The sequence below is a fragment of the Leuciscus leuciscus genome (genome assembly GCF_965113295.1).
Source record: "Leuciscus leuciscus genome assembly, chromosome: 24".
NCBI classification, from domain to species: domain Eukaryota; kingdom Metazoa; phylum Chordata; class Actinopteri; order Cypriniformes; family Leuciscidae; genus Leuciscus; species Leuciscus leuciscus.
The window spans coordinates 30,661,189-30,674,520 of NC_138723.1; the positions used below are offsets into that span (position 1 = coordinate 30,661,189).

Genomic DNA, 13,332 nt, shown 5'->3' on the forward strand with positions numbered 1-13,332 from the left:
TACAATAGTAATTTATAATGCACATTTAAAAACAGCCAAGGCTGACCAAAGTGCAAATCAAAGAGTATTAAATGCCAAAGAGAGTAAATAAGTCTTAGAGTGTGGTGAAAAGAAAGATTTGAAGGTGGAAACAGAGGGAGCTAATCTAATGTGTGCTTTGAGTGTGAGAAAAGCGCTATATAAATGTAATGAATTATTAATGTAGAGAGGTAGACTTCCAAAGTTTTGATCCAAAGCGTGATTGCCTTGTTTTTTAAGTCTAGATCTAGGCACAATGAGTAGACCGTGATCAGTAGATCTCAGAGTTCTAGAAGGAGTGTCTCTAGCTGTATTTGGATCTCATCAGGACTCTGTGAGGGATCCAGCTCTGGTTCTGGAGACTGAGACTCGCTGTCAGATTTCTGGGCTGGTTCAGAAGCTCCTGATGATCTTCAGGGCGGCACACGGCTCTCTGCCCGCCACGCAGTGGTACATCAGCAACCTGCATCGCTGCAGACACTTACTAAACAAGGTGCGGCCCCATTTTATTCTCTCTTTGTCGTTTCCCAGTGTCCATTCACAATTTAAGGATTAGTTCACTTTAAATGATCAGGAAATTTTAACTCTGCTCACCCCCACGTCATCAAACATGTTCTTTCTTCAGTGGAAAAGAAATGAAGGTTTTTGAGGAAAACATTCCATATAGTGTCTTCAATGGGGTCCAACGGGTTGAAGGTCCAGATGTGAGTTTCAGTGCAGCTTCAAAGTCTCGACACGATCCAGCCGAGGAATAAGAGTCTTATCTAGACAAACCAGCCGACATTTTATAACAAAATTACACATTTATATACTTTTTAACCACAAATGCTCGTCTTGCACTTGCTGTGATGCGACACACATCACGTTGAAAGGTCACAGGTGGAAGAACCAACCCAGTGTTTACAAAGCGAACGTGCAAAGACTAAGTAAAACGTCATTTACAAAAAAAATAAAAGGTAAAACAACGATGTCGGACGATTTTGAAGTTGGAGGAGAAAAAAGTTGGAGGAGTTTTTCGCCCTATCCTACATTTTCCGCCTACGTCACGTGTGACCTTTCCAACGTGATTACATAATGTGTGTCGCATCACAGCAAGTCCAAGATGAGCATTTGTGGTTAAAAAGTATATAAATGTTTATTGTGTTATGAAATGTCCACTGGTTTGTCTAGATAAGACTCTTATTCCTCGGCTGGATCGTGAAGAGACTTTGAAGCTGCACTGAAACTCACATCTGGACCTTCAACCCATTGGACCCCATTGAAGATACTATATGGAGGAAAATCCTGGAATGTTTTCCTCAAAAACCTTCATTTCTTTTCTACTGAAGAAAGAAAGACATGAACATCTTGGATGGCGTGGAGGACAGGAAATTATCAGGACATTTTAATTCTGAAGTGAACTAATCCTTTAACATGTTTGGTCATCTCAGTGACAGGTTGCCCCGCCCTCGTCATCAGAAGTTATTCTGATTCAAGAATACCAGGAACATGAATTTAACACAACGATGATGTGCACCTATAAATCATTTATGATAAAAACTGAAGTATTACATAAAAAAATCAAGAATTGTTCATTTTGATTTCATGATGATTTTAAGAATCTTCTTGATGTTTTCTGTTGGTAGATCCAGAAGAAAGTGTCCGAACCCAAAGCCGAATTGATTCCTGATGGACTGAAAAAATTCCTCACTCATCGTGGGTTCTTCCAGTCAGGGCCCAGCAAAGACATGGATGGTGTCTCCACGCAAATGATAAGTATGTTTAATTTAATTAACTGTCAGAACTTTAAGTGAGTAGTGTCCATTTAGAAGTTTTGTGTATTTATGTGATTTCTGTGCCTTTGTTCAGTATGTTTCCGTGAGTTGTGTGCGCTTTGCTGGATGCTCCATGTGAGGGACCAGCTCACTATTACCTGTCGAAGGTACCAGACTGCAAGAAAGCGGGAGAAAGACACCCAGGTGCGTTTAAAGAAAACGGCAACACTTTACAATAAGGTTCATTAGTTAGTTAACATGAACTAAGAATGAACAATACTACTTCAGCATTTATTAATCTTAGTTAATATTAATTTCAACATTTACTAATACATTATTAAGATCTAAAGCCAGGTGCACACTGTGTGATTTATAATAGTCCTTTACGATTGTTGCTCGTCAGACTGTACGAACATGATCATCGCTGTAAGTCATGTGACACTGTAAGATCTCATTTACATTTTACATTTACATTTACATTTATTCATTTAGCAGATGTTTTAATCCAAAGCGACTTGCAAATGAGAACAATAGAAGCAGTTAAACTAACAGTAGGACAACAATATGCAAGTGCTAATATCTCAGTTGTGATCAATGTCAGACTGTATGACAGCCAAGACGCGTTCAAAACTGATGCACGCAAGAAAACTTGTCCAGAGTTTTACATCATCAATCAGTGACACCGTTCGGTGATGTGAGCTGCATTAGCAAGCAAGCAAGCCAAAATTACACACGTCTATTTTGGTCATGGCTTGTCTTGAAAAACGAAGACAATTCGATGGTCGTCTAGAACTCACACTGCAGGACTGAGAGTCAAATCTTCTGACACTGCCAGAATTTTATCTAAGGTCAAATTTGATCGCAACGGTCATTAATCAGCAGTCAGTGCCGACTTCAGTTGATCAAAGACTTCAGATTTTAGCCTAGGATCAGAGGAATCTTTTAGGATTTGCAAAATGTGGCCAAAATCACACACTGTGCACCCAGCTTAAGGTTGTATTTGTTAACATTAGTTAATGCACTGTGAACTAACATGAACAAACAATGAACAGCTGAATGTTGCAGTGATGCGAGATGTCCATCCATGTGTTTGTGTCTCAGGTCAGTGACGTGAGTGTGTCAGATGTGTGTGTTGAGGCTCTATGTTGGGCGCGCCGACTCCTGCCGTTCTGCCGGTTCATGAACGCAGAGGAAGCCCTGCAAGACTTAGTGCTCAGCCTGGTGTCTGAACTGCCACCCAGTCATGTGGTAATAATATACATCACTAATCTAAACTCATTTAGGATACTTAAGGCTTGTCAAGTAAAACTAATAAGGTCTTTTTGTGACAAAAATAAAGGTTACTAACTAACTTTACAGGTTTGTAATTTTCTGGACATTTACCGTTGTAATGTTTTGGTATTCTTTGGGAGTTAGTTAGGACCTTAATTTAACCAGGATAAAATAAAGGTAGGTAACTAACTTAACTAACTAACTAAACCATTGTAACTTACTAACTAACTAACTAACTTGTTAGTAGTTTTTTGGACATGCACCATTGTAGTGTCTTACTATTCTTTGGGAGTTAGTTGGTAACCTTTAACCAGGTTGAAAAATAAAACTAACTAACTAACTAACTAACTATGTTAGTAGTTTTTGGACATGCACCATTGTAGTGTCTTAGTATTTTTTGGGAGTTAGTTGATAATCTTTAACCAGGTTGAAAAATAAAACTAACTAACTAACTAACTAAATAACAAAATAACTAACTAACTAACTAACTAACTAACTAACTAACATGTTAGTAGTTTTTGGACATGCATCATTGTAGTGTCTTAGTATTTTTGGGAAGTTAGTTGGTAACCTTTAACCAGGTTAAAAAATAAAACTGACTAACTAACTAACTAACTAACCAAATAACTTACTAACTAACATGTTAGTAGTTTTTTGACATGCATCATTGTAGTGTCTTAGTATTTTTTGGAAGTTAGTTGATAATCTTTAACCAGGTTGAAAAATAAAACTAAATAACTAAATAACCAAATAACCAAATAACTAACTAACTAACTAACTAACATGTTAGTAGTTTTTGGACATGCACCATTGTAGTGTCTTACTATTCTTTGGGAGTTAGTTGGTAACCTTTAACCAGGTTGAAAAATAAAACTAAATAACTAAATAACCAAATAACTAACTAACTAACATGTTAGTAGTTTTTGGACATGCACCATTGTAGTGTCTTAGTATTTTTTCGTAGTTAGTTGATAATCTTTAACCAGGTTGAAAAATAAAACGAACTAAATAACTAAATAAATAACCAAATAACTAACTAACTAACATGTTAGTAGTTTTTGGACATGCATCATTGTAGTGTCTTATTATTTTTTGGAAGTTAGTTGGTTACCTTTAACCAGGTTAAAAAATAAAACTAACTAACTAACTAACTTGTTAGTAGTTTTTGTACATGAATCATTGTAATGTATTCTTTGGGACTTAGTTTGTAACCTTTATTTAACCAGGTAAAAAAATGAAGGTAACTAACTAACATGTTAGTAGTTTTGGGGATTTTATATATTTAACCTAGTTAAATAAAGGCTACTAACTAACTCTCAGACAATACTAAGACATTACGTGTCCAAAAACCAATCGTAGTAAATATCAAAGTATAATCTGAATAACTGTATCTGATACATCACTGTACCATCACAGTACTTTAGTGCCTCACTCAGCTGCTCAGTGACTCATAACTCGGGTGTCATTTCTGATGTTCAGACCGCAGAAACTCTAGCCAGAGTGTTTCCTGATGAGAGCGAGTCTGTTCGCGTGCCGCTGCGGGAGAAGTACACGTCACTGGTGCAGAGACTGAGACCCGTGGTGGTGCCAGACACCTCGACACCAGGCAAGAGAGGCTTTAAAGGAGTAGTTCACTTTAAAATGAAAATTAGCCCATGATTGACTCACCCTCAAGCCATCCTAGGTGTATATGACATTCTTCTTTCAGATGAATATAATCAGAGTTATATTAAAAAATGTCCTGGCTCTTCCAAGCTTTATAATGGCAGTGAATTGCAACAGTTTGAAGCTCAAAAAAGTGCATTTTTAATATAACTCTGATTGTATTCGTCTGAAAGAAGAAAGTCATATACACCTAGGATGACTTGAGGGTGAGTAAATCATGGGCTAATTTTCATTTTAAAGTGAACTATTCTTTTAAGCAATAACTTTGCTTTTAATTATTTGCTTTGAATATAAAACAGAACATCTGGTCAGCGCTTCAACCCCTAACCAGATGTGCTCATGTTCACAGATGTGCCTCCAGGAACTGAGAGGGAAGATGAGGGCGATACCATGATGATTCTGATCCAGGATCAGCTGAGGCAGCGACGCCGGGAGCTTCGGCGCCTGGAAAAGTATCTGGGAGCAGCGGAGCCGTACTTGTGGGAGAGAGAGGAGGAGGAGGACCGGGGAGCTGCTGTCTCCATACTGAAGAGACTCTCTCTTGGGAACAGTTTGAGTGACAGCACACTGACCGACTGTGGACGCCCCCTAGTGTACAGTGAAGGAGACACGGCCGAGACGCTGTCAGAGACTCTTTCCCCAGAACCACAGACCCAATCTGCACACAGGTAATCCTGCGAGCGTACTGTGCTGTACATACTGTAGTAGAGCTGCATGATAAATTGAAACAAAATGTCGCGATATGGCTTAGTGTGAATATATAATCGAGCAGGCTGAGATTAAAATATATAAATATAGACTGTATGTAGCCCCACCCCTTTTCAGCATTAAATAAAATAAAGGCTTGATTGTTTAACTTTTGAAAATTTAGTAAATATTAGTATATATAGTAGTGCTGTCAAATTGATTTAAAAACATAACTTTAAAACATAAAAGTTTGTTTACATAATGTGTGTGTGTGTGTATATATTATTAAAATAAAATTATACAGTATATATCGTATGTATGTGTGTGTGTCTGTGTAGATGTACATATACATACGTGTGTGTGTGTGTATACAGTATATACACTCAGACATATATACAATATATATATATATATATATAAAAATTTAATAATATATATACACACATATATTATGTAAACAAACTTTTATGTTAGATGTGATTAATCAAAGTGACAGCACTAATATATAGTAATTTTACAGTTGTCCTATAACATAAAATAGGTTTTATTAAAAACTACATTTTTTAGTTTACAATACAGTAGTATAATTTGAATATATTACTATTCACAATAAAACCATAATTATTATTTAAAGGTATAGCGGAGGATCTTTCCAAATTTTAGATAAGACCCGCCCTCTCCACTTTTTGAAAAGTTTGATTGATTCACCAGAATGATTGACAATTAGGAGGACCAATAGTATAGGTTACCCACCAGGAAGTAAAACATCCTCCGCTAATATTCTTGAGTAATATTCTCTAACTCAGGTGATATTTATATTTATATTATTCATACTTCTCAAAATACTGTAAATATGTTCATAATCTGTAAATGTTTATTCAGACTAAACCCAACTGTGACCCCTTTTTTTTTTACTTTTTATACTATTTTTTTTTATTTTATTTTTTTATATATTTTATTCTTAGAATTTGTATTACTATGTTTCTTGTTGTATTTGTATTTGTATATGTACACTGGAAGCTTCAGTACCAAGAAAAATTCCTTGTGGGTGCAAGCACACTTGGCAATAAAGCTCTTTCTGATTCTGATTCTGATTCTGATTCTATACCTTTAATTGTCATGTGGAATTGGCCAAAATAATTTTTATTTTCTGTGAAGATGCACTACATTTACATTTAACAACTAAATGTAAATGAAAGTGTAAAAGTTTACCTCTTTTGGTGTGTGTTTTTTAGCTCTAAGACAGCAAAGTTTCATGATGCACCTGAGAAATCAAAACAAGACCGAAAAGGAAACGTGGAACCCAAAGAACCAGAGTCGAGCCGTCGGGGTTCTTCAGTACCAACAGTGGGAACCTGGGAGTTTGAGTTGGAGGATGATGAGTACATGCTCTTCCTAGATTTGTTCCTCAGTTATGTTCTGGGAAAGGACAGATTAGACGCCGAGGAGTCCGAGCTTCCTTTACTGAGTAGTTTCTCACAACGTTTTCATGCTAGAGAGCTGCACTCGGTGACCTTTGACATGCTGACCTCTCTCAAACGCCGGCAGAAGGATGGACGTAAGCGAGGCGCACGTTTGCCCCTGTTTCGTGCCGGTCACTGTTTCCAGACTCTCCCGGTCACTCCCGAACCTCCACCGGTACAGGACACTCACGATACCACAAATGCCACGTCTCCCTGGACTCTTCCTGGAATCCAAGCTAGGAAACACCAAGGTCTTTTCAGCCGTCGTCAACACCATACGTCAATGTCCAAAGTGAATCGGACCGGGTCAGATGTCGACTCTGTGGGATTTAGGATCCTCTCTCCGGATGAATTAGGTGTTCAGGTGCAGTTGGACTCCTCGATGGAGATCCGCTTTCCTCGACTGGCTCGGTTACTCGAGTGGATGATGCGCTGGGCAGACAGGCGGGTTCTGCTCTCTCAGCCAATGGGAAAGAGGTCAGAGGGAAGTGATGCGGTGGTCATCAGGGTCAAAGGCTCGACCCCTGCGGTTCTGTCAGCACTGGAGCTGCTCGAGGAGAGATACAGCGCCGCCCTTCTGGGAGAAAACACACATCACTCACATTATAAGGTAAGGTGTAGTGCTTTAGATCAAACCGTTTATTCCATATCCTTCATAACAGATGGGGTGTCATGTGCCTGTTTTATTTTTATGTGGCAGTCTAAAGGCAATCAAAGAAGAAAAAAAACATTTAAAAATTTTTTATCAGTTCTGCCTAGAAGTTACATTAAGCATGCAATGGGAGTTGTGTTCAAATCCCAAAAATCAATGAATGGATCATGATGGAACTACATGATTCATGAGATTTTTATAGAAATGACAATATACAAAATTAAACAATTAATATAAAATTTTGTGAGAAAATTAATACAAATAATATATATATATATATATATATATATATATATATATATATATATATATATATATATATTATACACACAAAAATTATATATATATTAATACATTATTTTACACATTCTATATATTTTTAAAAATAAAATCTGTAACATTTAAACAATGAGAGAATATTAAACATTACTCTGATCTTATATACGATTTTCTTCTATTTTTATTTATTGACATTAATTTACTTTTATGACATGTTTTTTACATTTATTTTAGTATTATTTATATACTGTTATAGTTTTTATTTATACTTTGACTTAGCTTTTTTTTTTACTTTTTAAAAAAAAAATACTTTTGTTATATCCTTTTGTCATTAATATTATTATTTTTTAATATTTTTTCTTATTGTTTTAATTTATTTTTATTTCAGTGTTTGTTTTAATTTTAATTCAATTTTAGTTTATTTCCAGTCAGTGATTGTAGTGCTTCAACTTAAACTTATTTCAGTTAGTAGCCAAGGCAACTTTATTTTTTTTTACTTTTTCATTTAATATTTCTAATTAATTTTATTTCAATTAACAAAAAAGTTTTAATAGTTTTAGAAAACAATAACAACCCTGATCATGCAGTGACACAGTGACATAGGAAGTGAAGTGTTCAGGTTTGAGATCAGTCCTTTTCCTAATCAAATCCAGTCACATGATCAGATCACATGACATGGATGATTATACCAGGGCTTCAAGAGTTACATAATATAGTCCATATTTTAGTTCATAGGGCTTCAGTTGACAAAAACACCCTGATCCAGATCATGACACCACCAGAACTTGATCGGAAATGTGAAACAGATGCTGAACTTATTCAATTATTACATTGTTTAAATTAATACATTTTTAGCTAACTGTGATTTTGTAAATGTACATTTCTGAAATACATAACTTAGACAGTTTCCTCTGATAACAGATCACTGTAAATTGTAATGTGGACTCATGCACTTTCTGTAAAACTGCTTTGAAATGATGTGTATTGTGAAAAGCGCTATACAAATAAATGTGAATTGAATTGAACTCTCTGGTGAAAGCTGCTCCATCAGAGGGCGGGGCCTGATGCTCCAGTGCTGCAGCCAATCACAGGCTGGGGGCGGGACCGAGACAGCAGTGTGGACACGCCCATCACTCTCCACAGACACAGCCATAAGTGAGTCCACTGCACACATCTGATCAAAACATGACTGATAATAAACCTTCCCAATGTGGACCCGTTAATTAATTTATATCAATATTTATTTAATTTATCAATAATAATTGTGTATTTAATTATCAATTATATAATAAAAATATATACAGGATTTACTATACATATATGCTGTATATGTAAAATTTATATATTAATATTATATAAATACATTTGTATTTATAATTAATATAAAATTATATTTATTATTATATTAATAAGACTTTATAATTAATATAAAATTATATTTATTATTATATTATATTATATTTATTTATATATATAATTATATAGATAAAATTTATATTTGTATTATATATTTTATATTTATATTATATTTGACTGATTCAGTCAAATGTGTCCAGACAATCAAGCCAAAGCTTTTAAAGATGTTGCATGTCAGAAGTAATTATGAACAACAAGAAACTGACTCTGACTATAGTTAAAGACAAATGGATAGAATTAACAAATAAAAGTACTTTTTTTACCGATGTTGTGTGATGTTTGATCACAGTGTGTGTGAAGCCGAGGATGTTGTGGATCAAACAGACGATCAGCTGTCTGAACATGAAGACACGATGACCTCTGATCTACAGAATGACGTCACTGAGATCAGACAGACGACTGAGGCTGAAGACGGTCAGATCTCTGTACTACACATCACACACATTTACATGCCTTTATTTCGTTTTTTTGTAGGTTTCTGTTTTAGAAAACATTTAATTTAATTCTGTCTCATTTAAAGGTGGGGTAAGTGGTATTTGGAATATAGAGAGAACGAGCAAGAGGGAGATTTGAAGAAAGACTGCAGAAATAAAGATGAGACGATACAAAAGAGAAAAGCTCAGAAGAAATCACTGGAAAATAAAGGGTTATGTCTGGGCAAGAGCTTTAGGACCCGTGTTAATATTAGAAACGCTGTCCAGCGCTGGAGAGAGCGAAGCAGGAAGGCCTGAAAACACACGCAGAGGTTGCTTTGATTCGGGTCCACACGTGAGTAACACGTGAGTAACGTGAGTAACACTGGGTAACACATGAGTAACGTGAGTAACACTGGGTAACATGTGAGTAACATGTGAGTAACACTGGGTAACACGTGAGTAAAATGTGAGTAACACTTGGTAACATGTGAGTAACGTGTGAGTAACACTGGGTAACACTGAGTAACATGTGAGTAACACTGAGTAACGTGTGAGTAACACTGGGTAGCACTGAGTAACATGTGAGTAACTGAGTAACATGTGAGTAACACTGAGTAACATGTGAGTAACACTGGGTAGCACCGAGTAACGTGAGTAACATGAGTAACACTGAGTAACGTGTGAGTAACACTGGGTAACACTGAGTAACATGTGAGTAACATGAGTAACATGAGTAACACTGAGTAACGTGTGAGTAACACTGGGCAACACTGAGTAACGTGAGTTAGGGCTGGGCGATATGGACCAAAAGTCATATTGCGATATATTTAGGCTGAATATCGATATACGATATATATCCCGATATTTTTTCCGCAAAGTGAGAGAAAATGTTCAAAGTCAAAGCCAAATATGACGTCACAAGTAGTTTTATTGAAACCAACTATTTCAGTGAACAGTTGCAAAATCAAATGAATAAATAATAAACAGGTTTCTTCACCTAAGTTAGGGCTGCACGATTATGACAAAAATCTAAATTGCCGATTATTCCCTTCGAATTGTAATTGCGATTTATTAATTATGATTATCAAAGTTTACATTCAATATATATAGGCTATAAACTAATTTTGTGTAAACATGTTATAATTTGCCTATATATATACATACATACATACATACATATACATATATATAATATAAATTGTAAGAATATGACTAATAGCAAAGACTAGTACTAATAAACAAACATTAGGCCTATGCTAAAGTTATTAAATGGCAGTCCCAAACTAGTTTTTGTTAATACAATGTTGGTATGAGCCATTACAGTCATTTAAAAATATAAAAAAATAACACAAAGAAAAATAGTGGCATTTTGTGGTTAATATGGAAAGGACAGTTACCATGGTGAATACACAATACTAACAATAACTGTTAATGAAACATGGAAACTGCTCCTGGTGAATAGAATGAAAATCATACCTGCATTACTTTTATTTCGTGTAATTTACAACGTAACGGCGTTGCATGCTCGTAGTTTCTTTTGCACTTGATCAGTGAGGCGATACAGCGCGCGCCGCCGCATTTGCGCGTGCAATTGAAGAGTGTACGCTACGGGAACAGCATAACGGCTGACAGGACAAGAAAGTCCGTTTTTCTGAGGTGAAAAACTTTATCTCAGCGTACACTTATGTCACTGCCTGGTAGTTCCAATTGTGCTGGGTTTTCTGAAGTAGTCATGATTCGCCTCTCATAACATAACATGCTCTAAACACGCACGCAGAGTGGAAAAGGAGGCGCGGGGAGGAAGGATCACAGCGCAAATTTGAACTATATTGATATATACGATATGGTCCAATTCCATATCGCATTTCAAAAATATATAGATATATTTTTTATATCGATATATCGCCCAGCCCTAACGTGAGTAACACTGAGTAACATGAGTAACACTGAGTAACATGAGTAACACTGAGTAACGTGTGGGTAACACTGAGTAACATGCGAGTAACATGCGAGTAACATGCGAGTAACATGCGAGTAACATGCGAGTAACATGTGAGTAACACTGGGTTTAAATGTCAGTGTGTGTCTGGAGCTGCTGTGCTGTTGGCAACTAACAACCAACTCTTGTTTGTAAATACTATTGTGTAAAAAGAGAGGGGCAGGGTGTTTGTTTGGGTTGATGTCAAATATTAACATTGTCCAACATTGTTTTAGAAATACCACTTACCACACCTTTAGTTTGGTCAAAGTATTATTTTTAAATTATTCATTTTACACTGATCACTATTAATGTTATTACTGAATAATTACAACCGTATTATTCACTGTTGTCCATTGTTGTTTGGTTTACAGTTGATAGTAGTGCTGATGATGTCACAGAGGCATCATGGGCCAATCAGAGCGGAGCTCACAGAGATCAGGTGATTGTGTGCTGCCCTATGATTAAGGATTCCATACATCACTAATAGCTCGTTTGTAATGATGTAAAACACTGGGTAACACTTTATTTTACAGTGTTCTTGTTACATATGTTACATGTACTTATTTTGCATAATTACATGCAACTAACCCTGAACCAATTCCTATTCATAACCCTATAGAAAGTACATGCAGTTAATTATTATTACTCAGTACTTAAATGTATGATTACACTGTAACAAAGACACCTTAAAGTAAAGTGTAACCAAACACTGTTCAAAAACGACATCATGACACGGATCAATCATCGTTTATTCAGTCTAATGACCCTAAACGGTGTACTAGTCAGGTGATTTCCTTCATAGCTGTACTATTTTCTTTCTTTTTACTTTACTTCCACAACATGTTTTGTTTAAATTTTATTTGTATTGTAAATTTTAATGTATTGAATAAAATATATTTTATTAATAATTTATAATTAATAATAATTTATAATTAATATAATGATCAATTATATATATATAAATATATGTATACAATAGTCATTTTCGTCTGTCAATAATAGTTATTCATTTACTAATATTTATTTATCAGTATAGTTTATATATTTTTTTATCTATCAATTTAAATATGTATTCATTTATTGATTAATTAATTAATTTTAATTATCATTAATAATTAATATACATTATCAATATCAATAATATTTTTTCATATTTATTTATCAGTATAATTTATATATATTTTTATTGATCAGTATCAATTATATTTTATTAGATATAAATAATAAAATATAATACTCATTATCTTTTATTAATTAATACGTCATTGATGTATCATTAATAATAATTTATAATTTAAATATATTATTAATTTTATTAATTTATTAATATTTATTTATCAGTATTATTTATATATATATATAATTGATCTATCAATAATAATATTTATTCATTTATTAATCAATAAATCATTTTAGTTATCATTTTATAATAATTGATCAGTTTCAATATCAGTAATACTGATTTCAAAAATGATTTATTTATCATTAATAATTTACCCTTAATATACATGTTTAATAATTATCTATGTATCAATAACATGTATTAAATTATTAACAATATTTAGTTATTCATTTATTTAATAAGTTGACCATAGCTATATCATAATCGTGAAAATGTGCAGTTAGTTCATCCTTCCAGATCTGTGTGTAAAACAAGTTCTCCTGATGTTCCCACAGACCATCACACTGGCTGATCTCGAGTGTCCCGACACACACGAACATTCATTAC

General features: G+C 34.6%; 1 protein-coding gene across 1 annotated transcript in view; it reads left to right on the top strand.

Annotated features, from left to right (window-relative positions):
* cplane1 (ciliogenesis and planar polarity effector 1) overlaps positions 1-13,332 on the top strand; it is a gene marked incomplete at its 3' end in the record, with an annotated part of 57,179 nt that overhangs the window by 21,447 nt on the left and 22,400 nt on the right. The window contains exons 20-30 of the mRNA XM_082158555.1: positions 347-511; positions 1,644-1,773; positions 1,867-1,976; positions 2,874-3,020; positions 4,524-4,650; positions 5,059-5,377; positions 6,632-7,469; positions 8,830-8,945; positions 9,496-9,620; positions 11,975-12,042; positions 13,281-13,332. The exon at positions 13,281-13,332 is cut by the window's right edge and continues 7 nt beyond it. Of these exons, the coding sequence (XP_082014681.1) occupies positions 347-511; positions 1,644-1,773; positions 1,867-1,976; positions 2,874-3,020; positions 4,524-4,650; positions 5,059-5,377; positions 6,632-7,469; positions 8,830-8,945; positions 9,496-9,620; positions 11,975-12,042; positions 13,281-13,332 (2,197 nt within the window). The remainder of the gene's footprint in view (positions 1-346; positions 512-1,643; positions 1,774-1,866; positions 1,977-2,873; positions 3,021-4,523; positions 4,651-5,058; positions 5,378-6,631; positions 7,470-8,829; positions 8,946-9,495; positions 9,621-11,974; positions 12,043-13,280) is intronic.